We start from the raw sequence: 26,860 nt of genomic DNA on the forward strand, positions 1-26,860 counted from the left end.
AATTCACTTAAATGAAAACGCCATCATGACTACACCATTTTTAAAATGGTGGTTGCTTCTGCTGCCCTGATTCGAAACACATTGACTTAGGAGACAGCACCAGTTTGCACACACAATGTGCATCAGTAACCATATTCATAGCCATCCAGCTACCCCACAATGATAAGATATATTGTTACAAGGTAGCTTCTGTGAGCAGTACTGACTCCATTTTGAAGCGACCCAAAACCCCACCTACAGACTGAGAGCATTCACAGAAGGCCTATGTCAAGTAACCATTTCCTGATAGACTTCTTCAAATGCATTCCCCAGAGACAAAAGTAGGGTTAAAACTAAGCAGAATATAAATGCTCTACAAGAAAGGGCTGCAGCCCAAGGAAAGGTATACTGCCTTTAAAGATTCCCTCTACTCTTTCCCCTGTTGTCTCTCTCTGTGTGTATGCTCTTAAGTCTCAAAAGGTTTATTTTTCAGCCTTGAAACTGCTTCTAAGCCTCTACTTGCTCAGCTAATTTCCCCCAAACTAGCTTGTACCTTTATATTTGTTTCAACCTCAATAAATATGCCATTGTGGCGTTATCCCCTTCAATGCTGTACGTTTCTTAAGTAAGAATCGCCTTACTTAGCCACAGACGCTCTATTGCCAATGTCAAAAGATTCCTTCTAAGCGGGTGTAAGTCTCATTAGAACGTGTGCAAGTTTGTACACGGGTCTAGCACATCACGTAACAATATATATTTTTAAAAATGCTCATGTTGGCCCAGGAGCTGATGGGAAGCCTATTTGCCAATGTTCCAATGAAATTGCCACTCTCCGGTGGTGTGAAATAATGACTAGGTTCACACAACATGCTAACCCATGCTCAGTGGTTGGGTGTGGGTTGTTGTTGAACTGTAGGTTTGTACGTTGTCTGAACCCAGGACATTTCCCCCAGATGCCCCGTTGCTCATGCAGTGTGATTTATTTTTCTCAAACAAAATGTCTTGGATTCAGACAACACAATAACCTACGGTTCAACAAGCAACCCACAACTCAAAAACAACCCACACTCAACCACGGAATGGCATAATTGTTAAATAATAATAATAATAATAATAATAATAATAATAATAATAATAATAATTTTTAAAAAACTATATGGCATTCAGGTACTTAACAATTCAGACAGTGCCTGCTCCTGGTTTCTGAGTGCCATGAGCAAGACACCTTCAATGGCCTTGTTCAGACAACATGCTAAACCATGCTGCTTTTGTGAACTGCCCAGAGAGCTTTGGCTGTGGGGCAGTATATAAATGTAATAAATAAATAAATAAATAAATCACAAAATGGTTAATGGAATGCATTAACTTTGTGGTTAAGCAGCATGGTTTAGCGTGTTGTCTGAACGGGGCCAATGTCAGTTCAAACTAAGCCCACTACTTGGAAATGCACCTTTCTAGGTTCATTTCACACAATCCTATTAGGATCGGCCCACAATGAGTTTGCGCCAGTGCAGTCCTGTTACCCTTGGGAGGACTTCTCCAATGGGGTGTGGATTGGATTGCAGCTTTTCAAGGAGTTGTGGGTGGGTTGAAATAAACAGTATTATTAGGCAGTGGGAAAATTAGGCATGGGAGAAAGCCCCATTGAACTCAGAATTTCCTAATCTAGACAGGATCATCATGTAAGACTGCAACTCAACATTTATTTTTGCTAGTGTATAAGTTTCAGTAGGGCCGTTTCTACACCTACCTTTTTTCCAGGGATCGTCCCTGCATCATGCCTGTGCATCCAAATGACACACAGGGGATCCCAGGAGCAGGCAGGGACGATCCCTCCATTTTCCTGGGATAATCCTTAGGTGTAGAAAGAGCCATGGTCTATCTAGGTCCAAACCAGGCCCGATGCACAAGAGTCATGATTCTAATATGTATTCCTCTCTATATTTCAACAGAGCAGCAGTGCTGGGCACAAGTGTTCACCATGCTATTGTCCTCACATACCCCAGCCCCATTAAACTGGAGTTGGGAGGGAGGAAAAGGCACAGATATTGGAGGAAGGTATGGGAGAACCAGGGAGAACCAAGCTTGACCATAGTCTCCAACCTCCACGTCTAAGATCATTTCGCCTTGCTCCTGTTCTTGCTTCTGACCTGTTTTCTTCCCCCCTTTCATTCGAAAACACACACTTCAGATGGGGTGAAATGAGCATTTCTGTGTGCATTTTTCAAAAGCTCCCCCTCACCTGGACAAAAGCATGATATTGGCCTTGGTCGTCCCTGCCTGCTCCCAGGATCCCCTGTGTGTCATTTACAGAGATGACCCCGGGACGATCACGGGATAAACCTTAGGTCTAGCTTAGGCCATTGTCTGCTTTTGTTTGTATTTTATGCTTTTTATGGTTTTAAATTTTGTATACTTGTTTTTAACGTTCACTGTTTTTAACTTTTGTAAACCACCCAGAGAGCTTAATTTATTATTAATATTTTTATATTATTATTATTATTATTATTATTATTATTATTATTATTATTGAATAGCATCTATACAATTTGTTCCACCCTTCCATTTTGGCTACCTGGGGATAGCACAACTCAACGTCCCTTCTCTGTTATCTTTTGTTTCTACCAATACAGTTATTTCAGAATGTTGAATTTAGCCACACAAGAGATTTTCAAATGTTGTCACATTAACCGAGACCATGAAAAAGGAAGCAATTTTACATCAGTAAGTTTTCCACTATTCTTCAACAGGAGGGGAGAGACATGTGAATTGGGGTTGAACACTCTGCACTGGCTATAATTAAAAATCAGTTTTTATTAAAGGATCATCTATCATTATCATTATTTGTCATGTTTCTGGGAGGCACACAGTGGTTTCTACCACCAGCCAGGAGACTGAGGACTCCATTAAAGTCAAAGGGAAATTGCAAGTATTTAAAAACCATAGATCCAGTTATTTGGATCTTGGCTAATTGTGAACCGCCCAGAGAGCTCTGGCTATTGGGCGGTATAGAAATGTAATAAATAAATAAATAATAAATAAATAATTTGTTTTGGATTGGTGTGCATTGGGTAGAATTCAACTAAAGTCCTACTTAGTGTAGAGCCATTGAAATGAATGTGATTTAAGTTAGCCATGAGTAATATAAATCCCATTCATTTCAATGGGATCACTCTAAGTAGGACTTCAGTTAGATTCTACCCATTGATTCATTCCCTTCTACAGCAGGAACAGTTGTCCTGATGAAATACAGTCTTGTCGTATTTTCCCTGGATTTATGACCTTGGATAAAATCTGGCATTTTCCTCCATAATGGAAGAAAAATAAAACCAGAATGAACTTCAGTATGGATAAGGCTAGAGATACAAGCAAAATTTCAAAAGGAAGACATGAACCATTCTCTTATGCATCCCATCTATTCAACGGGAAAGAACTAAGTGCATACTTAACTCTATCCCAGTGAAATCAAGGGCACTTCAAAGTTTTCATTTTGGCTAGATTGCAAGCACCCAGCCTTTACAAAACAAACACCTGTTATTTTCTTTCTACCCTATTTAGAGCCATATAAAATGCATTTTGGTGTGTCAGGTGGGAAATCCAAATGGATTTCGATCGGGTTGGATCCAGATTAAGTCATACTTGATTACTACCCTAAATATGATAAATTCTGGATCCAACTCAAAGTAGGACTTTGAGTTGGAAGCATGAAGCAAAAATACCATGAAGCAAAAATGGCCAGGACATTCCTACTGCATAAGCCTCTGTGAAATGAACAGATTTCAGCAGAACATGAGCAGGAGAGTGCCTGGGTGAATCAGACTCTGAGGCCATGGCTAGACCAGGCCTATATCCCGGGATTGTCCTGGGATCATCCCTGTGCATGCAAATGACACACAGGGAATCCTGGGAACAGGCAGGGGTGACCCCTCCATTTGCCTGGGATAATCCTTAGGTCTAGCTAAGGCCACTGAGAGTCAGAGGTGTCTAAATCTCATCACCCATCAGTAAAAATGGTTGAAGATCCGAAAGTAACAATAGGGTATCATTCTTTTATCAAGACCAGCTACCAAATCAATCAATCAATCACAAAGAACTGATCAACCTTTTGGGTTCATCAAAACACTTTTCAAGTCTGGGTGTTCAGCAAAGAAACACACACACATGCCCAAGAATAACTAATTGGGTGGGGATGTCAAAATCAAGGACAACAGGGGAAAAAACCCAGTTTTTAGTTTTTCAAGGACTCCTCCATTTCATCATTTCCTATCTACTAACGGCAAACACGACTGTCTGAGTGTAGATTTAATGGAATCAAGATGGCACCATCCACATTCAAGAAGGAGGAACCCCAAGGTTTGCAGAAGTACAAAACATTTTTAGTGGAAAAATAGCCCTAAGGAGGGGGAACCCCAAAACAGCACAACAAGGAAGACATGCTCAGTGGCTAGTAGACACAGAATGCTAACTGACCATTGGGGAGAAAAACAGGAAACCAGGGAAAAGGGGAATGGAATGGAATATTTTGGAAAGGGGCATGTCTGGCTGAAGTGCTGAACAGAAGCAACGCTGCCATGTTCTGTTACAGGTCCTATGTGTCTTAAGACTATCACAAACTGAAGACTGGGCTTTTTCCAACATATCTTTCTCTCCTCCTTCTTCCCCCATCAGTTTTTGCTTAACATTTTTCAGCCTGATGCAGAATTTTGAGGAACCCAAAAGCTTGTTCTGCAATTTGTGACTTTTTAATTTATCTTAAGTAAAGATATTATGCTACTGATGCTTTAGAATTTCCCCCTCCATAATGAACCAACACAACTCCCTGAAATCTTTTACTTTAAATTTTAAAGAGTGATCATTCATGGACTTAAGATGAGTGCCCTAAGTTCAACCATGTTACCACATAGAGAGTTTGGTTGTTTCTACTGGGACTTATTTTCAAGAAAAAATAGTTAGGATGTGGTGGATCATCACAGCCCATTAATCTTACCTTTACATGTTTTACTCATTTCATTAGGAGCTGGTTTAGGGTTAGGGTCTTTGTATTCAGACAGACAGGGAGATGAATTTTCCAGCAAGCAAGAGTGAAAATTCTTTCTTGGGACTTACAAAATCTATTTTGTTCCTTACTTTTTAAATAATGCAACCAAGGCCATAGCTAGACCTAAGGTTTATCCCTGGATCGTCCAGGAGTCAAACCTGTTCACCTAGGTTCCACACAGGGGATCCAGTGCTCAGGCAGGGGCGGACCCTGGATGATCCCAGGATAAACCTTAGGTCCAAGAGTTTCTTAAAAACTGTTATTTCATGAAGGATCAACTACAGTGCAAACTTATATATGTTTACTTTCAGAGATAAATTCCACTGAGTTCGATGCAATTTACTACATGGTAAGTTTAGAGGATTTTAGCCTTAATTATCCTATTTCCTTATCTCAGTTTTAAGTAGACAGCACTTTTTAAATTCAACCAAAACTCTGGGGTGATGAAATTGACCAGTAGTACAATATTTCTAAAACAACCATATTTTAATGCATCTTAAAAATTATGTTCATTTAAAATAAATAAATACATCATTCTTAAAATGACAGGATTTCCCCCCTTTTGTCTACATAATATATGGGCTTCATAAGAAAGAAAGTAAAAACAGTTTATGACCACATAATTCTTTGCTTTTTAATTTCGCTGTAACCTTTACCTGGACATTTTTTCTCTCTCTCACTGGTAAAAGGCGAACATGCTTACTTATGACTTATAAACCATAAAATGCAACATATCTGAGTTATAATGTTTAAACAGCAGCATCCTGCAGTAAAACACACACATTTGATGAAGGCAAAGGATTTGTGAATGTGTACCGGCCACTCAATTATGCACTTTTTCTCTGAAATAAATTCCACTTTGTCAGTGGTGCTTAATTCCAGATAACTGCACTGAATTGCAGCCTTAATCTTTTTAGAGAGAACTGAAACATTACACAAAGGAAAACTTGAGCACCATTTATGATGATTCAATGCACCATACAAAAGATTCCCTGCTTGAGCCAGAGACAGAGTTTGGAAGGGGAAAAGAAGAAAAAATTAAAGAAAAAGACATCTGGAACACAACTGAATATGCATTTTAAAGTGACTTACCTGAGATTGCCAGTTCGGTTCCACGGCCGAAGATATACGCACAGTGACTCATCGCCATACAAAAATGTCTCCACCGGAAGTTTTCTTCTGCTTTTTGGATAGGGTGCCCTCTTGGTGGATGAATCTGATATGGAGGACGATGCAGTTGATGCTTGGGGGAGATATGAACTACTTGGGTCTTCACTGCAGAAAGGTTGATGTAATTTGCTGGAGAATTATCCATTGGGGGAAAAGAGCTTGGAATGGATTGATTTGGGCATGTGGCAAGAGTCTTGAGCATTGTACAAGTTGGCTGTTCCATGCACGCAACAACCTTGCAAAACAAAATTCCAGCTGCAAGTGGAGAAAAGGGCAGGTCCAGAGATTCATCTCCTGCCAGGGATGGATAGATCTATCCATATCACTTGCTCAAGTTGTTGGATTCTCAGCTCATTCTATCCAACTTCTGTATCCATTTCTGAATTCTTTGGTGTTACATATGGAAACGAGCACATTTATGCATGTGCACCCCCCCAAATACCAGCATTTCTGTGCACAATTTTCAGAAATACACATCCCCCCCCCAGCATTTTCGACTGATGGAATGCAGTTTTGTACATGGCTTTCCTTAAATGCACACAACAATGTGCATCATCAATTCTGGAAAAGCGCAAATCTCACTACACAATTCTGTCTTGGCTCACTTATTAGCTTGAGCATAATAAATAGGGTCGATTCCCATTAAAACCTCAGTGGAACCAATTTGTCATCCACCCACACACAACAATTGGCACTCAACATGGCAACACATGCCAAAGCCAACTTACTTCTCAGATGTAGCTGCACATCTACAAAGTCTGAATGCTCACAGAGATTTTCACCCCATCCAACATGATGCTCATTGCTCCTGCACAGCACAGATGTCAATTCAACTCCCTGTTTTTCTTCTTGTTGAATCAGTGTGCTATCTGGAGCAACTTGGCTCATTTTTAAATTCATGCATTACTTGAAACAAACAGCATTTTGTGGGGAAGGAACTCTTGTTGGATTGGGGCCACCAGGAACCAAGAACAACATATGTGATGTCTATGGAGTGTGGCGTTGGCTTAAGCTGGAAGCTTTTCTTGTAAAAAATTAATTCATTTTCTTCATCATAGTTCTTCCCTGTCTCACTCTGCAACTGTGCTTCTTCTGTGGGTAGCACAAATTTATTACAAGGTCTGTGGCTCAACTTTCTAAGGCGCACAGAGGGCTGCGTGTACATGTATGAAATGACTCGAGAATAATGGCTTCTTTTGGGTCATTATGTCTATCTAATCTGCAACTGCATCCACTAAGTAGTAATGTTCAGAAGTCCCCTCCATCTTTTCAGAGTAATTCTCCATATCAGAATCTAGAACAGTTCGAACCCAGATTTTATTCAGGACTCAATCTTTCTCTCTCTCTCTGCTTCATCTGCTTCAGCAGCCATGAAACCTTCTGGTAGGCATACACTTGTGTCTACTGAAATCATTTAATAAAGCCATGAACACTTTCTCTAGCTATTCCTGGGTACCTGGTGAACTTTACATAATGTTTTTTATTTCAGACACAATTATATCCCCACACCCTGTATGAATTTGAGTGGGATCTCCAATGGAGCAACACAACGGTTATTCTTACACTCTTCATAAAGTAGCATTCCTGTTTTTCAGAATACTTCAATTGCACAGAACACAAGGGACACCCTCAAAATGGAACTTGATTCCAACAAATTCCGTAGAACAGAGCGAATTCAACATTTCCAATGCATCCCTTCAAACATGGTGACCCAGCACAGTGATTCAGTTAGACAATTTCATGCTCTGGACTTAAGAATCTTATGGGATGCCCCATATTTAGAACATAATGTGTGTTACTTCACTTACTTTTAAATGTCATAAGCCACCCTGCTTCAGTTTGGGGCTCTCCTACTCATGGACCCAAGGACATTTTTGCCATGAAGTCCTACCCTGATGGCACCAACTAACCTGGCATTCCCAAATATTCACTGACAAATTGGGGAATAACTACTTTGCTCATTGATGTATTCCCACCCCCTCTAGATGTTCTCTTCCCCTTCAATCTAGGCACAACTGTTAAAGAGATATCCATACCCAGGGGGCTTACCTGAATCACAGCTCCACTATGTAATTCTTCCATTGTTTTCAGTCAGAAGATTGTAAGGAGCTTTCAGATAAAATCCTGCTCTCTTGGATAATTCCAATTTGCTCATTTCCAAATGAGAAATGCTGCGATTGAAGCATCCTTCATTCACGAAAAGAAGACTCATAGAGGAAGATTTTACTCTGTAAAATCGGTTCATTCTCTGGGAAATCCAAACACTTCTGGCAGGTGGGAGGAGGCGTTTCAGGGGGGGGGGAATCCTGGATACTGAGTTGGAAATGAAATGCACCTTTCTCCTGATGTAGACGAATGGTGTTTCCAGAGCAGACCATTTCTTCTGACTGGAAAATGTGCAATCCAGGTATTATCCTCATGTATACCAAGAGTGATCTCAATTATCCTAGTGCCGGTCACAGTGGCCAAAACACCGCCATCTATGCACAAGAGGAAGGCATCAGCAGGCCTAGGGCACAAGCCCAGCATTGCAGAAGTATAAAAAAATTGTTAGCAAAAAATATAACTGGGGCAGGAGCTTCCACAAAAGCCCAGGGCAATGGACCAAACCAACAGAAAATTGGGTGTGTGTGTGTGTGGGGGAATGGATCATTCTAAGCAGAAGCACGGCAATATTTTGTTTGTCCCACTTGTCAGGTTGATTTCCAGAACATTGACCATAGCTTACCTGAAAAGCGTAGTTTGATGTATGTGTAGCCAAAAGACGATGGATTTTTTTTTTAAAAAAGAAAAGCATTGGGAGATATTCGGTTGTCTTTTTGTGACCCTCGCTCCACTCTCTAAATATCCATAAATATCCATTGGACAGTGGCTGGTTCGAAATGGCTTCCATTGCATGGCCAGAAGGACCCCGTTTCCTGCCCATCCAAACGGTCCACAACTCTTCCACAATATGATCCACAAAGCAAGAACATCCACGTTGTTCACAACAGCCACAGGTCTACATAGCACACTGTACCCATCACCAGTCATTCTAAGTTTGATAATCACTTCCTTCTGTACATCTGAAGAAGAAGATGGGTGATGCTTCAGCGATGGACCATGCCTCGTGTCCAACTGCCATTTTCTTGAAACCACAGAGGACCGGGTGTGTTACGTGAAACTTCCTATCATCTGACTTTGCATTCTCTGTGCAGCCATCATCTGTCAATGTGACTGTTAGTGGTTAGAAAGTGGCGGGTGGGTGAACTTGGACAGTTATAAGAAAAAAATGGTATAGTACATCTGCAGTAGCATATCTTTAGATAGTTCTGCATTCAGGGTTATAAGCATTCAGGGTTATAAGCATATGTCATAGCAATGGAGGGGGTCATATGGGTCATCTAGTTTTGACCGCATGCCAGGGACACAGTAAGACATGCTAAGACCTTAAGCCATATCAAGATTCAGAGGCCACTTACCATAAAAATAAAGAGAAAAAATGTGTATTACATTGTTGTTGTTGTTGTTGTTGTTGTTGTTGTTGTTATTATTATTATTATTATTTGCATTTGTATACCACCCCATAGCTGAAGCTCTCTGGGTGGTTCACATAAGATAAAAACACTTAAAAACAATTAAAACCCCACAAAAACATGCAATATGCACATACATTTAAAACCACTATAACAACTTTTAAATCAATGAGCCAAAAAACAAACCCAGGCTCATTACGTTTTGCTAAATGCCTGGGAGAAGAGAAAAGTCTTGACCTGGCACTGAAAAGGTGACAATGTCGGCACCAGGTGGGCCTCGTCAGGGAGATGGTTTCACAGTTGGGGGGGGCCACCACAGAGAAGGCCCTCTCTCTTGTCGCCACCCCTCTAGCTTCCCTCGGAGTAGGCACCCGGAGGAGGGCCTTGGATGTTGAACGTAGCATTTGGGTAGGTTCATGTCGGGAAAGGCGTTCTGTCAGGTATTGTGGAAGGGTAATGAAAGGGTATCATCCAGCATTAGGGCATGCTTGTAGTTAAACAATATGAGATAGTTTTCTCTGAATATGTGTATTCAGAACTAATAACTAAGAACTATGTGTATTCAGAACTAATAAACTAAGTTGATCTGAGCTTCTTTTCAACTGGGTCTAGTCTGCGCTTATTGCCTCCAATACCAAATGCTGTGTTGCCACGCTTTCTCAATTTAAGGCAACTCTGCAGTAAGTCACACCATGCTTCCCAACACATGTAAGCCAAGGCAATTTCATCTTAGTCATCTTACGTCTTAGTTATTGCCAACACATTTAGAGGCCCCTTGTAATATGAGACCCTAAGCCATGGCTTATTTGGCTTGTTCCTCAATCCAGCACTGCTCCCATGCAGGGGATCCAGAGCTAGAGAATCCCCAATAGATGGCTTACCAGTTCGTTCCTGAAGATCCCCAGTGAGGCAGAGCCCACCACACCCTAGCTAATAGGTTCTGTTGTGGGACTGCTCTTAAGAAATCAAGAAATGCCTTAAATGGAATTCCAAGTGACCTGCTGACCCCAAATTCTCAACTGATGACCATCTCATTAGTTGCCAACATTTGTCAACATCTGTCGGGGATGCTTTAGGGTGGATTCCTGCATTGAGCAGGGGGTTGGACTCGATGGCCTTGTAGGCCCCTTCCAACTTTGCTATTCTATGTTTCTATGATATTAGCTTTGCACCTCTTGTTCCCCAAGAAGACACACATTCTGTTCCCTTTCCCTGGGCTAACACTCTGCCTTCAAACATCTCCTTACATGGCCACAGACCAATACAGATTTTTGTACAAAAGAAAAAATACAGCTAATTAAGAGTAATTAAACTAAAAAAATAATACATTTTAAAATGGGCTCAACATACCCCATCTTGTTTCCATTGAAATGAGAAATAACCTAGCAACCTTCCCAGTGACACAATATGAATCAACATTCAAACACCAGTTCTTCAGAATTATGGTGATGTACACAAGTTGCTGGGGAGCATGGGTAGGAGAGTCATCTTGCACTTATGCCCAGCTTGTGGGTTCCCAGCGGGCAGCTGGTTGACCAATATGTGGACAGAATGCTGGACTGGATGGACCCTTGGTCTGATTCAGCAGGGCTCTTCTTACATTCTTAAACCCTTGATTATTCAAGTGGAATCATGGTTTAGGGCAGGATTTGGATTATGTGTGTTTGTGTGTGTGTGTTTTGTACTGGATCCCCAAAGTCCATCTAGCAGAGCCAATTGCAAAATCATGTCTCAGGGACAACAACATCTTGAAGGCCACACATTGCTCCATCCCTTCTGAGACAAATGGAGAGGAGCCACAGGAATCAACAGATGGCACATTTTTCCAGCCTAGGGAAAGAGGAAACCCACCTGTGAAGATGGACCTGTTGGGCAGCCAATAAAGGTCTGGAACCCCTGGCTAGAAGAAAGAAAGAAAGAAAGAAAGAAAGAAAGAAAGAAAGAAAGAAAGAAAGAAAGAAAGAGAAGTACAGGAGGGGTATCCATATTTCATGATCTTGAAGAATAACACCTGTTTCTCCAACTTTCTTGGGTCTTTCTTAGTTAGCATCTGGATTCCCTGGTGGCTCACAGATGCATGAGAGGAAATGAATTGGCAGGGAAGAGTAGTCTTCCATTACCAACTGCTTTTTCATCACAGATGCCCACCTGCCCAGTGATTCCTGGATGACGTTTCATTTCCCCCCTACCTCATGCTGAAAGGAAATCAGCGAACCCATGTCTGGGGAATACTAGAGGCCTATCAGGACAACATCTGGCAGTTGCGTTTTACTTTTTAGTAATTCTTCACCTGTGACAGAAGCACAGCCTGGATTTTAGTGGTGAGAGATCACAGATGGAGGGCGGTGAAGGATCAATGCACAAAAGCCACAACCTATATACAAGCAACCTATATGCCCAAGTTCCTCGGATTAAGCCCTACTGAACTCAATGGGAATTACTTCTGAGCAGAGATGGACAAATTTGTCAATGTCTATTCCTCATTTTTCTAAACTTATATTTGTTCCATCCCAAATGTTCAGAACCAAAAATAAAATAGCATCAAAATTCATATGCATTGAATGTGTATTTCCTCTAATACACACATTTTTGTACTCAGTTTCCCCAATATATACACTTATGGTCCAAATATAATGCAATTTGAGCATCATTTTCATGAGCATATGCATTTTGTAGACTTCCCTGTACACCTTTTTGTACACATTTTTTTTGGATTGGAGAACTCTCTTAGAAGCTCCAGAGAAACATGTCTTTCAAAGAGAACTGAATTTCAGTTCCCGTATTGGTTCAAAAGTCTGAAATTAGGTAGGTTCACATTAAAAGTTGATTTTAATACATTTCTGAGCTGTCCCTTCTGTTCAAGATGGGGAAAAAGACAAATAGAAACACTGTAGCACCCACAATGTCACTTTAGGGCTTGATCAAAGGATTTGGCCCAGACCTTTTCATTGATTTCAAGGGGGTGATAGTGGTGGGAATCAACACCCCCTCCGAACATTGGATCAATCCTTAGGGGTTCATGAATTCTGCGAACTTTCTTCGGGCGGGATGGGTGGGTTTGCCGTTAAAGACGGAATGGCCAATGGCTTCTCCCCCACTCCCCAAATCACATCAATTTGGGCAGCATTCCCTTCAAATCTGGGACATGATGTCATTATGGGATGGATGCTATGTGAAAACGTATCCTTCTTTACCAGGCTGCTCTTGGGAGTGGAGGGAGATGGCTGCACTCTTGTGGGAGGAGGAGGAGTATTCTGGGATGGAGGAGTCTTTTATTTATTTATTTATTAGTGCATTTATATCCCACCTTTTTTCCTCCAAGGAACCCAAGGCAGCATACATAATCCTCCTCCTCTCCATTTTATCCTCACAACAACAACCCTGTGAGGTAGGCTGGGCTGAGAGTCTGCGACTGGCCCAAAGTCACCTAGTAGGTTTCCATGGCCGAGTGGGGACTAGATCCCGGATCTCCTGACTCCCAGTCCAACGCTCTAGCCACTACACCACACTGGCTCTCAGTATGGGTGGTAAGCAGTGGTGGTGCTAGGCCGGGGCTTTGGGGTGAAAGTTGGGGGTCTGCAGTCCCCCACCCCCCAATAACCACCTAGACAGAGCGTGAGAGCAGCAGGGAATGAGGGCAGCAGAACCAAACTCCACTTCATCACCAGAGCATTTACGTGAGTCTAAAATGCAAAACTGCACATGTTATGAGTGTTTCTTTTATCAGGGATGATCAGGGATGGTAAACAGTTTTTTGGTGTGTGTGTGTGTGTGTGTGTGTGTGTGTGTGTGTGTATGCGTGTTATTGTTCTAACATATCAGGAATGTATCATAGAATCATAGAATAGTAGAGTTGGGAGGGGCCTATAAGGCCATCGAGTCCAACCCCTGCTCAATGCAGGAATCCACCCTAAAGCATCCCTGACTGATGATTGTCCACAATGACAGCCAGTGTGGTGTAGAGGTTAGAGCATTGGACTGGGATTCAGGAGAGCCAGGTTCTAGTCCCCACTTGGTCATGAAGCTGACTGGGGGCCTTTGGGCCTTTCATTGATGCTCATTCTAACCTTCCTTACAGGGTTGTTGTGAGGATAAAATGGAGATGATGATGAGGATCATGTCCTCTGGCTTGGAGGAAAAGGTGGGATATATGTAACAGATAAAGAGATCAAACATGGATTGTTGGGTGTGTGTGGAGAAGAGTGTGCTCCACACCTGGAATAACACACATTGGCCATCTAAAGATGGAATGCCATCCTCCCATATGTATTATTTATTTTATTTATTTATTACATTTCTATACCGCCCAATAGCCGGAGCTCTCTGGGTGGTACTTTCCTGGACCTTAAGATCATCCACATGATTTACAACATAAGAACATCAGAAGAGCCCTGCTGGATCAGACCAAGGGTCCATCTAGTCCAGCATTCTGTTCACACAGTGGCCAACCAGCCACCCAAGGGTATAACAGCACCCTCCCACCCATGTTCCTCAGCAACTATAGTATATAGGCTTACTGTTTCTGACACTGGAGGTAGCACGTAGCCATCAGGGCTAGTAGTCCTTGATAGCCTTCTCCTCAGTGCTGGTGCTACCATAGAGGTGACTCAGGTGGCCGCCTAGAGCACCACGGTAAGGGTGTGTGTGCCAAACGCCACACCTGGAAGCCACTCTCCCACAGGGGCTCTGAGAGGGCGGATTCCGGGTGTGCTGTTCCGAAGTTGGCCGCCTGCCCCTGGATTCGCTTTGGCTGGGCGCCCATCCAGTCAAAGCGAAGCCACGCCCGCCCGCCCCCCACTCCAGCGCCCTGGCTTCACTTTGGCTGTTGGCTGGGCACCCACCCAGCTGAAGCGAAGCCCCCCCCCCGCCCACCCCACTCCAGTGTCCTGGCTTTGCTTCGGCTGGGCAGGCACCCAGCTGAAGCGAAGCCAGGATGCTGGGGCGGGTGGGCAGCTTTGGAATGGCACGCCCAGAAGTCGCTCTCCCAGAGCAGCTTCCAGCCAGGTGTGCCATTCCAAAGCCACCCCCACCCCAACGTTCTGGCTTCGCTTCGGCTGGGCGGGCAAGATGGCACCCCGCACCCAGGTACGCTGGGGTGGGGGTGAAAGCAGCTCACCTGCCTAGGGCGCAAAATAATCTGGCACCGGCCCTGCTTCTCCTCCAGGAATTTATCCAACCCCCTTTAAAAGCCATTCAAATTGGTGGCCATCACATCTTCTGGTTGTGGCTTCCATGGTTTAACTATACCCTGGTGTGTGAATTCATAAGATAATAAAACACAGCATACAAATATAAATGTCCAAATTTTAAAACAATGTAGAGACCATTGCAATCTGGATGTGAAACTGACATGCCATTCCAAGTTATTTTACTGCTTGTTTAACATCCCCATCTAGTGTCTCTGGATGGAACTCAATTGCATCCCGACATTTCCGGCTCTGTGTTGTTTTAGTCATACTGGATGCTTTTTGCTGCTTAGGAGAAGCCTGAAGATGGCAGCAGAACCAAAGAGATGTTGGAAGCCACAGGCCCATCCAGGTTCCACCTCCAGATAAAACTGGGGATAAGAAAAACAAGCACTCACCACCAGAGGTCGGCTGCAAATGCAGCTTCTGCCTCCTGTAGCTGCAGTCAGCGATTTTTTTAACAAACAGAAACACCTAATGTAAAGCTTTTCTATGAATTGCAGGACAATTTCAGCAGCTGTAGTTTGCATGATTGGGCAACCCTGGGCAGAAGCCCGATTGCCACCCAGCTGGTACGGCTTGCGTGGGAGGTGGTTGTTACGAGGTGGAGGGAGCTGGAAGTAAAAGGAAAGACTTGTACATAGGGTGACCCTATGAAAAGGAGGACAGGGCTCCTGTATCTTTAACAGTTGTATTGAAAAGGAAATTTCAGCAGGTGTCATTTGTATATATGGGGAACCTGGTGAAATTCCCTCTTCATCACAACACTTAAAGCTGCAGGGGCACTGCCCTCTTTCAAATCTGGTGACTCTAGTATAGTTCCTGCACCAACTGTTGTGATGAAGTGGGGATTTCACCAGGTTCTCCATATATACAAATGACACCTGCTGAAATTCACTTTTCAATACAACTGTTAAAGATACAGGAGCCCTGTCCTCCTTTTCATAGGGTCACCCTACCCTACCCTACATCTCCAGCATCTGGCAGCGTCTTCTTAGCTTGGGTGACCCTATGAAAAGGAGGACAGGGCTCCTGTATCTTTAAAGTTGTATAGAAAAGGGAATTTCAGCAAGTGTCATTTGAATGCATGTAGCACCTGGTGAAATATTGTCTTCATCATAACAGTTAAAGCTGCAGGAGTCCTGCCGTCTTGACCAGATACAAAAGAGGGCAGGGCACCTGCAGCTTGAACTATTGCGATGAAGAGGGAATTTCACCAGATGCTGTATGCATACAAATGACACCTGCTGAAAGATACAGGAGCCCTATCCTCCTTTTCATATGGTCACCCTATTGTACATGTGCACAAACCGCATACAGCCTCATTAGGTGGAGGAGGAGCCAAGAGTATAAAAGGCTTGCCCCCCCACATGGCTCTCGGCCTCTTTAGCTTTCGGCCCCTCCCTCCCTATAAACCAGTATGGGAATAACTGGTCGTCCTCTTTGAAGTGGGGGCTGAATAGGAATTTTCCCTGTCATTTAGTGATGTAAGGTTTTTGCCTACTCCATACTGGATCTAATCTTTAGAAGGAAGAAAGGAAAGGAACCTCTTGTGCAAGCACTGAGTCATTACTGACTCTTGGAGGGACGCCAGCTTTTGCTGACGTTTTCTTGGCAGGCCTTATAGCGGGGTGGTTTGCCGTTGCCTTCCCCGGCCGTTATTCCCTTTCCCCCCAGCTAGCTGGGTACTCCTTTTACCGACCTCGGGGGGATGGAAGGCTGAGTCGACCCGAGCCGGCTGCCTGAAACTAGCTTCCGCTGGGATCGAACTCATGCCGTGGGGAGAGTTTCAGCTGCAGAAACTGCTGCTTTACCGCTCTGCACCACACGAGGCTCACTAATCTTTAGAAGTGGAGGATAAATAGGTCAATTATACATGGCAGGGGTGTGCGGGGATTTGGGGAAGTCGGAATAGGGACGGTGAGCACTCTGGCATCTTGATGGTGATTGGCAATCCAGAGGTCCTGCTCCTTGGGGGCTTTGCAGCTCTCGTGTCAGGATATGGTTTGCCTTTGGGGACCTTGTCTCATCTACTCGGCTATGTAGCCAAAGTGGGGATTACTTGAGTCGGTCTCACCAAACACTCAAGTGTAGTTGGAAAGGGGGCTGGGTTACCTGACCCCTGTTTTCAGCAGAGTGGCTCACCCTGATGGACAGGCTAGTTGCTTGGGGATAAATGAGCTAGATTCCCGCACATTCATGCACAGATCCATGGAGGGGAGAATCTCCATGTTTAAATAAAGAGGCCCCGTTTAATCCCAAGCTCTGGTGCCTGTGTTTGATTTCTGCAACTTCCTTCTCCACTCGCAATTGTGGAATGGTTTGTTGAGTGGTTGATTTATGAGCATCTAGAAAATAATGTCATGATTACCAGGGGTCAACATAAGAATCATGCAAGATGTAGTGATGGCCCAGGATGACATACAAAAAGGTGTCAGGAATTTGGTTTGAAAGTCCAAGTGGAAAGTATCTAAGTGGAAGTTTTTCTGGAACTGAAGAACCAAAGTCACAACCTCTGAGATAGCCATCTCAAGGTCTTTGAGAGCGGCCAGGATGTGCAGCTGGAGGGCTCTCTGACCAAGGCCGTTTGCCGTTTGCCCATGTTGTTGTTTTTCTTGAGGCATAGCAACACAATCCTGGTGATGCAATCCGGTGCTCATATTGCATGTGGACACTATGATGGGCTCACAAGGCTATTAATATATGGAGATGTCTGTGGAACATAATAATTGGAGTCACTCTGCTGTGCTGTTTGCCCTGCATACATGCTTAGCACAGCCCCCTGAGGGAACAGAGCAGGAGGTTCTTGTCTCAGTTCCCCATTAGAACACATCACTGTGCAAACTGAGTTGTGCTGCCACTGCCATGATATGTTGAACAGTAATAGTCAGCGTCGTCTTCTTCCTGGGCTCCTGTGATGGTCAAATGGGCGTTGTTCCTGGAATTGTCTTTGGAACCAGAGAAACGAGCAGGGACCCCAGAGCCTTGGTTCTTGCTGGAATCTGAATGACATGCTAAGAGGTATCGTGGGGAGGTCCTAGGCTTTTGCTGGTACCAGGAGACATATTGGTCAGTGATTAGTTCCCCTGGGAGGCAGGGCTACAGCTAGCGCGTGCCGTTGCCCTTTTCCAGACGTCAGCACGCAACGTGGCAAGGGGAAGCCCCGTCGCGCGCTCCGTGTTTTCCCCCCCTTAAAAGGCCATGTGCACAGGAGCGCACCGCCAAAAAGGTAAGTACTTAAAAAAAAAATTAAGGGTCCCCACTCCCCTGCCCCTGATTCCCCCCCACAATGCCTGATGCCCCCCTGCCCGCTCACTCACCCGTCCTCCCCGATGCCCTGTCCCCCGTCCTTCTTCCCCCCCTCCCCGATGCCCGTGCCCGTCCTTCTTCCCCCCCTCTCCTGCCGGGTCTGGCCTTTTCCCCGGCCCCTATCTCCACCCCCCGTGATTCTTCCCCCCCGGCCCGATGGGCACAGCGCTCGTATGAGCGCTGTGCCCAGTCCGTGGCTTCTCACGGCTACTTGCGAGTAATCGAGCAGCTGAGAAAAGCCACGGACCCTGCTAGACCTTCCGCAGCCCCTGAGGCCGGGGCTGCGGAAAAACCGGGCCATAAGCGAATCCGCTTATGCCGGTTCAAGCGAGATCTTAGCCCGGCTTGTCCCCGGAATCCCCTGTGCGTCATCTGGATGCACAGGAGGGACACCGGGCCTCACACCGCGCTAAGGCCTCATCTAGCCTAAGTAAACAACAACAAGAACATAGGGTAACCGTATGGAAAGGAGGACAGGGCTCCTGTATCTTTAACAGTTGCATAGCAAAGGGAATTTCAGCTGGTGTCATTTGTATTCATGAAGCACTTGTTGAAATTCCATCTTCATCACAACAGCTAAAGCTGCAGGAGCCCTGCCTAGAGTGACTAAATGCAAAAGAGGGAATTTCACCAGGTGCTGCAGCATACAAAGGACACCTGCCGAAATTCCCCCTTTCAATACAACTGCTAAAGATACAGGAGCCCTGTCCTCCTTTCTATATGGTCACACTAAAGAACAACTTCCTAGAGAACTGGACCTGGATCTGAAAATAGAGGTTCTTGTCTTTGGTTTCATACCATTCTGTCAAGCATAGCTGTGCCTTACAGCATAATTATAACCAGCCTTATCGCTTGTCCAGCCTCCAGCAGTGATTAAATATCAAGGCTTCTGGGTGTGGCTTTCAGCGCCCCCTTACCTTGGCACTCTAGGCAGCTGCCTGAGTGGCCTCTGTGGTAGCGCCGGCTCTGGAAACAGGTACGTGGGATAAAGCCTAGAGAGAAGAGATTCCACATCCTGCTTTCTAAAAGAAACAAAGCACTGCATTGAATCAATTCTCCTTGAATAATCTGCCTCAAGCAGCATGCAAAGGGATCATGCCAAAAAGTGTGTGTATGTGTAGAGGGGTTGTTGGCTTGTGCTTGGCTTTGGATATGTCCCCTCCACTTAATTCGGAACAGAGTTGATTTGCCTACTCCAGTTTTCTGGATTCCCACCATATCTAGTGGAAGTGATTGTGAACGCCACAGGGATTGCTTTACGACATTTTCCAATCGCAGGTGTTTAGGATGGCAGACCTTTCTGAAGTCCTCACTGACACTGCATAGGTGACTAGCAACCAAATATGATATATTCTGTTGTCCAAAGCTAACAAGTCCCAACACACAATTTAAAGAGATTTCCAATATTCTCATGTATTCTATGAAGTCCAGCAGAGGTTAAAAAGAACAAACAGGCAACATATTATTTGGGATCTGCTTGGATGTTTATAATTGGAGTCAGATCCAGAATTTGTCATCCTTCGAGCAGGTTGATGGAAACAAATGGGACTTCTTTAGTCCTAACTTACTTGCCTTGTTTATTGCAATGGGCTTAGCAAAAGGATGAGGAAGTCTGGATTCAAGCCACTTTGGGGCATCTGGTGAATACATGACAGTTCAATTCAAGGGAAATCTCTCTTATGCTGCCAGGAGGTTTTTGTCTCACTTCCCCCTCTGCCTGTATCACTGTGAGCCATGCTGCTGTCCCACACCTGGCAGTAATAATCAGCCTCGTCCTGCGCCTGGGCCCTGGCGATAGTGAGCGTGGCTGTGTTGCCAGAGTTGGTGCCAGAGAATCGGTCTGAAACCCCTGAGGGCCTGCTGCTGTCATTGTATATAATCAGTACGGGGCTCTTGCTGGGTTTCTGCTGGTACCAGTGCACATTCTTGCCCCCGATGTTATTCCCTGAACAAGTGATTTGGGCATTTTGTTGTGGAGCGACAGACACGGACGATGGCTGCGTCAGCACATATTGGGCCACGGAACCTGAAAAAAGAAGGAAAACACCTCAGAATATGTGGAATGTGTTGTTGTCAAAGTCCTCATGCCATGATACGTCCCTTCGTGGTACCTGAGGTGTAAGAGAGGAGCGTGAGGAGGAGTGAAGCCCAGAGCATGATGGGAAACCAGACAAAATCTTCTTCCTAAGACAGAGAGATTTCTGGTCCAGAACGTCCTCTTAAACCGTGCAGAGCTTGTGATGCCACCCCATATTCAAATCATTTCCCTTCAAAAAGCAACACCCCTCATTTTGACCCACCCACAAATGTCAAAGGAACAGAGAAAAGACCTTTTTTTAAATTGCTTTTTAGAATCTCTTTTCTAGAAGTATGAGATACTGTAAATAAACCAAGCTTGTGTCTGTACCTATGTGAACTTCTGAAAAAGCATGGAGTTATCTATTGATTTGATTTCTACTCCGCCTTTCCATCAAGACAAATGGAACTCGACGCAGCTCACAATCGTAAATATAACTGTATTAAAATGATAATGAAAGAAATGCACTAAAAACACCGTTCAAAACACAACAACAACAACAGAATAAACATTGTATCCATCCCAACAGTGTTTATCTGGTTAGACAAGTTATCGTCATCATCGTCAACTTTATTACGGTCACCGACCAGACTTTACACATATGAGAGAGTAGGGCAAAATTACATACAGATTTGAAAAGTATGCAGCAGAATCAAATCTGGAGAGACCTTATTCTCATAGCATTCAAAAAGAATTTTGCAAAAGCCTCGATTGTGTCTCTGTCCTCTGTGGCCCTGAAGCACCGAAGAAGTGCATTAATTTCTAAACTTGTGTCAAGTAATAATTTCTCTTTAATCTCAACAACAGAGTAAAACGTGGACAACCGATTCAATTTCATTGCTTCCACATGGGCACAAGCGATCATGAAAAGTGATTTTCCGAAACCTCCCCTGCAACAGAGTAGATGGCAGGACATTAAATCTTGCCAGAGTTAGTGTGTGCGGATATTTAGGTATATTAAGGATTGAAAGATATTTCGCTTCTGCCATTCCGAATCTTGGGTTACTACCTAAGAACGGAGGGGAGCAGGTTCTATCTGCTGCAGATCTTAAAACTTGTGTATCACAGTCTCTTACCCTGTGAGACAGAAGGGCCTTGGCCTGTTTTGCTTCCATCATTAATAGAGACTTGGGGCAGAAGCCCAGAGAGTTGGTCTTATTCCAGAGTAGTTTCATCCAGTCAGTGACGAATGAGTCATTTCGTATCTTGTGGAGGTAGCCTGAAGAACCAGGGCTGTACAAACTAATCCAGAGTTTTAGTGCACTCAGCCGATGTGCAACATGGCAGTGATGGGTTCGTTGTTTCTGCTTATGTAATCATAAGGTAGCAGCTGATCTAAGATGACCCTTTTTTTGACCAGATTACTCGCTGCCACCCTGAACCAGTGATACCATGGGGTTTGATGGCAGAGCAGCACCAACTTGTCAACCATGAAGATACCCCCAGGTCTGCTTTGTCTGCACCATTATTATTATTATTATTATTATTATTATTATTATTATTATTTATTTATATAGCACCATCAATGTACATGGTGCTGTACAGATTACACAGTAAATAGCAAGACCCTGCCGCATAGGCTTACAATCTAATAAAGTTGTAGTAAACAATAAGGAGGGAAAGTAATACATTTGACCTAATCCCACAGAAAAGACCCCCCTTCCTTGACTGATGGCTGGAGCCGACCCTTGATGATCATTTTGCGATATTCCCAACAGAGACTACAATACCAATGCTACTTGCAAGAGATTCCCTCTACAGTAATCCAAACGAGAGGTTATCAGAGCATGGATAACTGTAGCTAGGCTATCTCTGTCCAGATAAGGGCGTAGTTGGTATATCAACCTAAGCTGATGAAAGGTGCTCTTTGCCACTGAGTTCACCTGTGCCTCAAGTGACAGTTCTGGATCCAAGAGCACGTTTCAAATAAAATGTGTTAAGAAAGCAGAGGGAAAAGGATGGAGAATTGGGAGAAACAGGTCTGTGTATGTGCAAAGCAACCCGGGGGACGTGAATAACAAAAGGCAGTTAGCCTGTGGAGTTTGGAAGAGAGCCACTGTGGTGTAGTGGTTAGAGTATTGGACTAGGAGTCAGGAGATCAAGGTTCTAGACCCCACTTGGCCATGGAAGCTTTGGGCCAATCACAGACTCTCAGCCCAACCTACCACACAGGGTTGTTGTGAGGATAAAATGGAGAGGAGAAGGATTATGTACATTGCCTTGGTTTCCTTGGAGGAAAAAAGGTTGGGTATAAATGCAATAAATAAATGAACCAATAATAAAATGATTGAAACTTCCAGAATAAGCCCAGAACCTGAGATCATGACATTGCCAGCAGGTGACATAGTGGGCAAGAGCCCTGAGGGAAAGGTGATGTCTTTTAGCATCAAAAAGAGCTATTCCTTAAGGAGATGCGATGAGCCCAATGAACGTAGATATGGGGCATGTCATCAAAAGGCATGCTTTGCGACATCGTGCAAACACTTGGGGAAAAGGGTATTGAAGGTATCTCAAAATCAGCAGAACTCTGAGGAAGATTGAAACACCAAAGAAACACCTCCAGAGTACATGACCCGGATGGCTGCTCCAACACTGGTAACTCTCTGAGTGAATGTGGAAAAAGTGTGAATTGTTTCAAAAATGGTGTTTACGTACCGAATCTCAGTCTGTATCTCAACCCATAACCCAAACTATTTGCAGCAGAGTTCAGTGAGACATACTCCCTTGACAGTTCGTACTGGATTGCAGCTGAGACACTGGAGTGAATGCCGTTGACTTTAGGTCTCTCTCGGTCCCTCTTTGCTATCTTGCAGAATAAATGTAAAGAGCTCCCCCATGAGGCTTGTAGTGATACCGACTTTGGACACTAATCTATGAACCAGAGCGTTCCTCTGTTGATAAGGATTTACCTGATCATAAAGAACTATCGATGAGTATGAGGAGTGAGAACCTGCTCCCCAGAAACTGAATCAACTGCAAAGGCTTCCAGGTCAATGAGACAGACTCACAGAGAGGTGGACCTCATGTGGTTGACCCCAGAGCCATATAGAGCAAATTCAAATATCTAAATACTTAAAAAGAGACTTGTTGGAGAACAGAGTTTGGAGATGGAGACACAGGTTTTTGTCTCACTTCCTCATCAGACTGCATCACTGTGACACATATTGCTATGCGAGAGAGCACAGTAATAATCAGCCTCATCTTCTGCCAGGGCTTCTGCGATGCTCAAATAGGCGGTGTTTCTGGAGTTGTCTTTGGATCCAGAGAAACGAGCGGGGACCCCGGAGCCTTGGTGCTTGCTGGAATCTGAATAATACCATAAGAGGTACCGTGGAGAAGTCCCAGGTTTCTGCTGGTACCAGTATACATTTTTGCTGCTGATGCTGATGTCAGTGCTTGAAGCACAGGTTATTTTCACTGTCCCCCCTGGTGCTACTGAGGCTGATCCTGGCTGGGTCAGCACAGGCTGAGAGTTTGAACCTGGAATGAGAAATATCAGAGAAATGGTCACGCTCACATTGCACTTCGGGTGCACTCACCTAAGCAGTGATTTTAATATACCCATGATCTGCTCTCACCTGAGCACCACATCACTAAGAAGAGGCTAACAATGGAAGCCCAGAACATGATGAGTGGAATTGTGTCCTGGCACAAAAGAAAGAAATATCACACCTCTGGTTGTCCCTATGTCCTTCGCCTTTTATTTTTCAATCTTCTTTGTGGAGCTCCTCCCTAATGATAACCAGCTCCAATCCCGTTGGTCCTCATGATCACAGGGGTATTTAAACAAAAAGGGAAGGACCCACACTTAGTTAATGCTTTGAATAAACCCATTGACTTTGATTTCACTGCATCTGATCTAAGGATAACTACGTCTTCATCCAACCCAGAATGTGGAGAGTGATTCTTTAATCAGATTTTATTTGAGATGGACTAATCTGTCAATTTCACTCTCTCCAGTTCTCTCTTTGCCAGTCCTCAGTTAATTTCACCCAGTTGCTCTGTTGAACAAAAATTAAGCACAAAAACACATCTTCGTGTCTGGGTGTGTTTCTGCCCCAAATACACTCCTTTTATACTGTCCCTTTGAATATATACATTTCTCTGCTCACTTTCCCAAAATAAATACATTTTCTGCTGAGAAATGGATTGTAGAAATTCTGAGAAGTCAAATACTGAAGGATAATTGGGATTCAATTTGCAAATTGATTTGGGAGGTGCCAGTCTGATAAATTCTTATCAAGATGCAAACTGAACAAAATTCTCACCCATTTCCACATTTAATAAGTGTAGTATTTCATTTGCAGTGAAACTCTGAGATATAGTTTAGTGGGTGGTAGGTCAGAAATATTGTGAAGGGTAAGAGGGTCACAGTTACTAGCATATACTAGAATCGTTTCTTCATGAAGACATTGAAAGAATAAATTTAATCACCTAAACTTAATGGCATAACATCATCATCATCATCATCATCATCATCATCATCATCATTATTATTATTATTATTATTATTATTATTATTATTATTATTATTATACACAGTATGGTTTCCCTGTCTAATTTCCACTGCTTGATGTTTCCCCATTTCAATGCACACATTACCTGATTTTCCATTCTTTTTTTAGAATATGCAATTTGCATCTTTGGTTGATTGAGTGCCAGAAGTCAGATAAAAAGGAAGTGCAACAGGAAGTCCCTTATTCAAGAAATGCTGCTCACTTCATGGGTGATACATCCTGTTGCTCCCTGGATCACCGTTACCTGCATGTCTCATGTCAATCTTGCTGGTTTGTCCTTACTGGCAGCTACTGGCAAAGCGACTTTCTTCCTGAATGTGTGGTCTCTGGGTGATCTTCACTGTGATTCAAAGGAAGCATCATCCACAAACCTGGAAGCTGATCCTATCAAAACCAGGGTTGGTGAAACCCCTATGGAGTAGATGGTTTAATCCTTTGGGTGGGGCTCTCACTCAGAGGGAGGGCTAGAGAAGAAAAAGCAGAAAGAAAGAGAACCAGTTCTGCTGAAAGCTGAATGTTATAAGAATTCTGTTACTTATAAGCCTTTATCACCTTGTATAAGGTAAATTGAAATATTAATTGTGTACGGTTGCATTTCAAGGGGGTGGGGAATCATTTTTTTTTTGTATTGATATTTGTACTAATTATATTATTGCAGGGCTAATACTCTGAAGTGTTTTGTTGCTCCTTTGGGGATTGCCCTGGGATATAAAAGTTGAAAAAGTCTACAAAAAGTAGATTTCCAGAGTACTCGGCGCACCACACAGAATTGAGCTGCAAGCAAGAAATCCATATGTTGTTGTTGTTGTTGTTGCACAAAAGAAAGATTGTGGCATATTTCTCTGTGTGAATGCTTACTAAAGGCATGTTTTGTTAAAGATACACACACACACACACACACACACACACACACACACACACACACACACACACATATATATATATATATATATATATATATATATATATATATATATATATTGTTTACTCGTTCAGTCGCTTCTGACTCTTCGTGACTTCATGGACCAGCCCACGCCAGAGCTTTCTGTCGGCCGTTGCCACCCTTAGCTCCCCCAAGGTCAAGTCTGTCACCTCCAGACTATCATCCATCCATCTTGCCCTTGGTCAGCCCCTCTTCCTTTTGCCTTCCACTTTCCCTAGCATCAGCCTCTTCTTCAGGGTATCCTGTCTTCTCATTATGTGGCCAAAGTACTTCAGTTTTGCCTTTAATACCATTCCCTCAAGTGAGCAGTCTGGCTTTATTTCCTGGAGTATGGACTGGTTGGATCTTCTTGCAGTCCAAGGCACTCTCAGAATTTTCCTCCAACACCACAGTTCAAAAGCATCTATCTTCCTTCGCTTAGCCTTCCTTATGGTCCAGCTCTTGCAGCCATAGCTTACTACGGGGAATAATATATATATATATATATATATATATATTGTAAGTTTGTCCTAATTAAGCCCCATAGAACCCACACTAGGAGAAGTTATACTGGCATCAGGTTTTGGAGGTCCCCTGGGCAAGACATCGTCAGTGGGTCCTCTTGAGTTGCTCTTGTTCCTCATCTGCTTCCTCTTCATTGCTACCACTTGCTTCCTTGACAGGCAGGGAACAAATGAGGAAGTAGGCAGTGGTTATCTGCTGCACCACCATTGTTTGGGGCAGAGTGAGAGGAAGGACAACAGGCAGGTTGCGATAGTGATGAGGAGGAGCAGGGGGGGTTTCTTGTGAGTGAGCATCTACTGGGATTGGGGCCCTCCAGGTGCCTGCCCATGCCCATCCTTGATGCTGGCTTTTTGATGCGGTTGTGGTTTCAGTTGGTTTAAATATGTCCTGTGTGTATCCAAATAGGCATTCAATATTTAATTAAAAAAATGTCCTGAGTTATCCATCCTTCTCAACGTACACCAAGGAGATGTTCAAAAGGAGGAGGCCTACCTGATTGCTTTTTACAACCGTGCAGTGTAATCCTACAGCTATTTCCCCTCTATTCAACACAAAGCTGTTTTTTCTCTCCTACAGCTGTACAGATCAACACCACCTTCTAGAGGAGTTGACTGCAATTGCT

The 26,860-nt window shown here is 43.7% G+C and overlaps 1 protein-coding gene and 1 gene segment (V, D, J or C); both read right to left on the minus strand.

Moving 5' to 3' along the window:
- LOC134410758 (immunoglobulin lambda-1 light chain-like) overlaps positions 1–20,372 on the minus strand; it is a 47,236-nt gene extending 26,864 nt beyond the window's left edge. The window contains exons 1-2 of the mRNA XM_063144256.1: positions 20,309–20,372; positions 19,922–20,223 (exon numbers count right to left, since the gene is read on the minus strand). Of these exons, the coding sequence (XP_063000326.1) occupies positions 19,922–20,223; positions 20,309–20,354 (348 nt within the window). The 5' untranslated portion in view covers positions 20,355–20,372. The remainder of the gene's footprint in view (positions 1–19,921; positions 20,224–20,308) is intronic.
- Positions 20,373–23,413: 3,041 nt separating this feature from the next.
- LOC134410813 (immunoglobulin lambda variable 5-37-like) lies at positions 23,414–26,372 on the minus strand. The segment is given in 2 exon segments: positions 23,414–23,754; positions 26,285–26,372. Coding segments are annotated over 2 exon segments (429 nt in total).
- Between the last annotated feature and the right edge of the window lie 488 nt (positions 26,373–26,860).

Source organism: Elgaria multicarinata, chromosome 18 (assembly GCF_023053635.1).
Source record: "Elgaria multicarinata webbii isolate HBS135686 ecotype San Diego chromosome 18, rElgMul1.1.pri, whole genome shotgun sequence".
NCBI classification, from domain to species: Eukaryota; Metazoa; Chordata; class Lepidosauria; order Squamata; family Anguidae; genus Elgaria; species Elgaria multicarinata.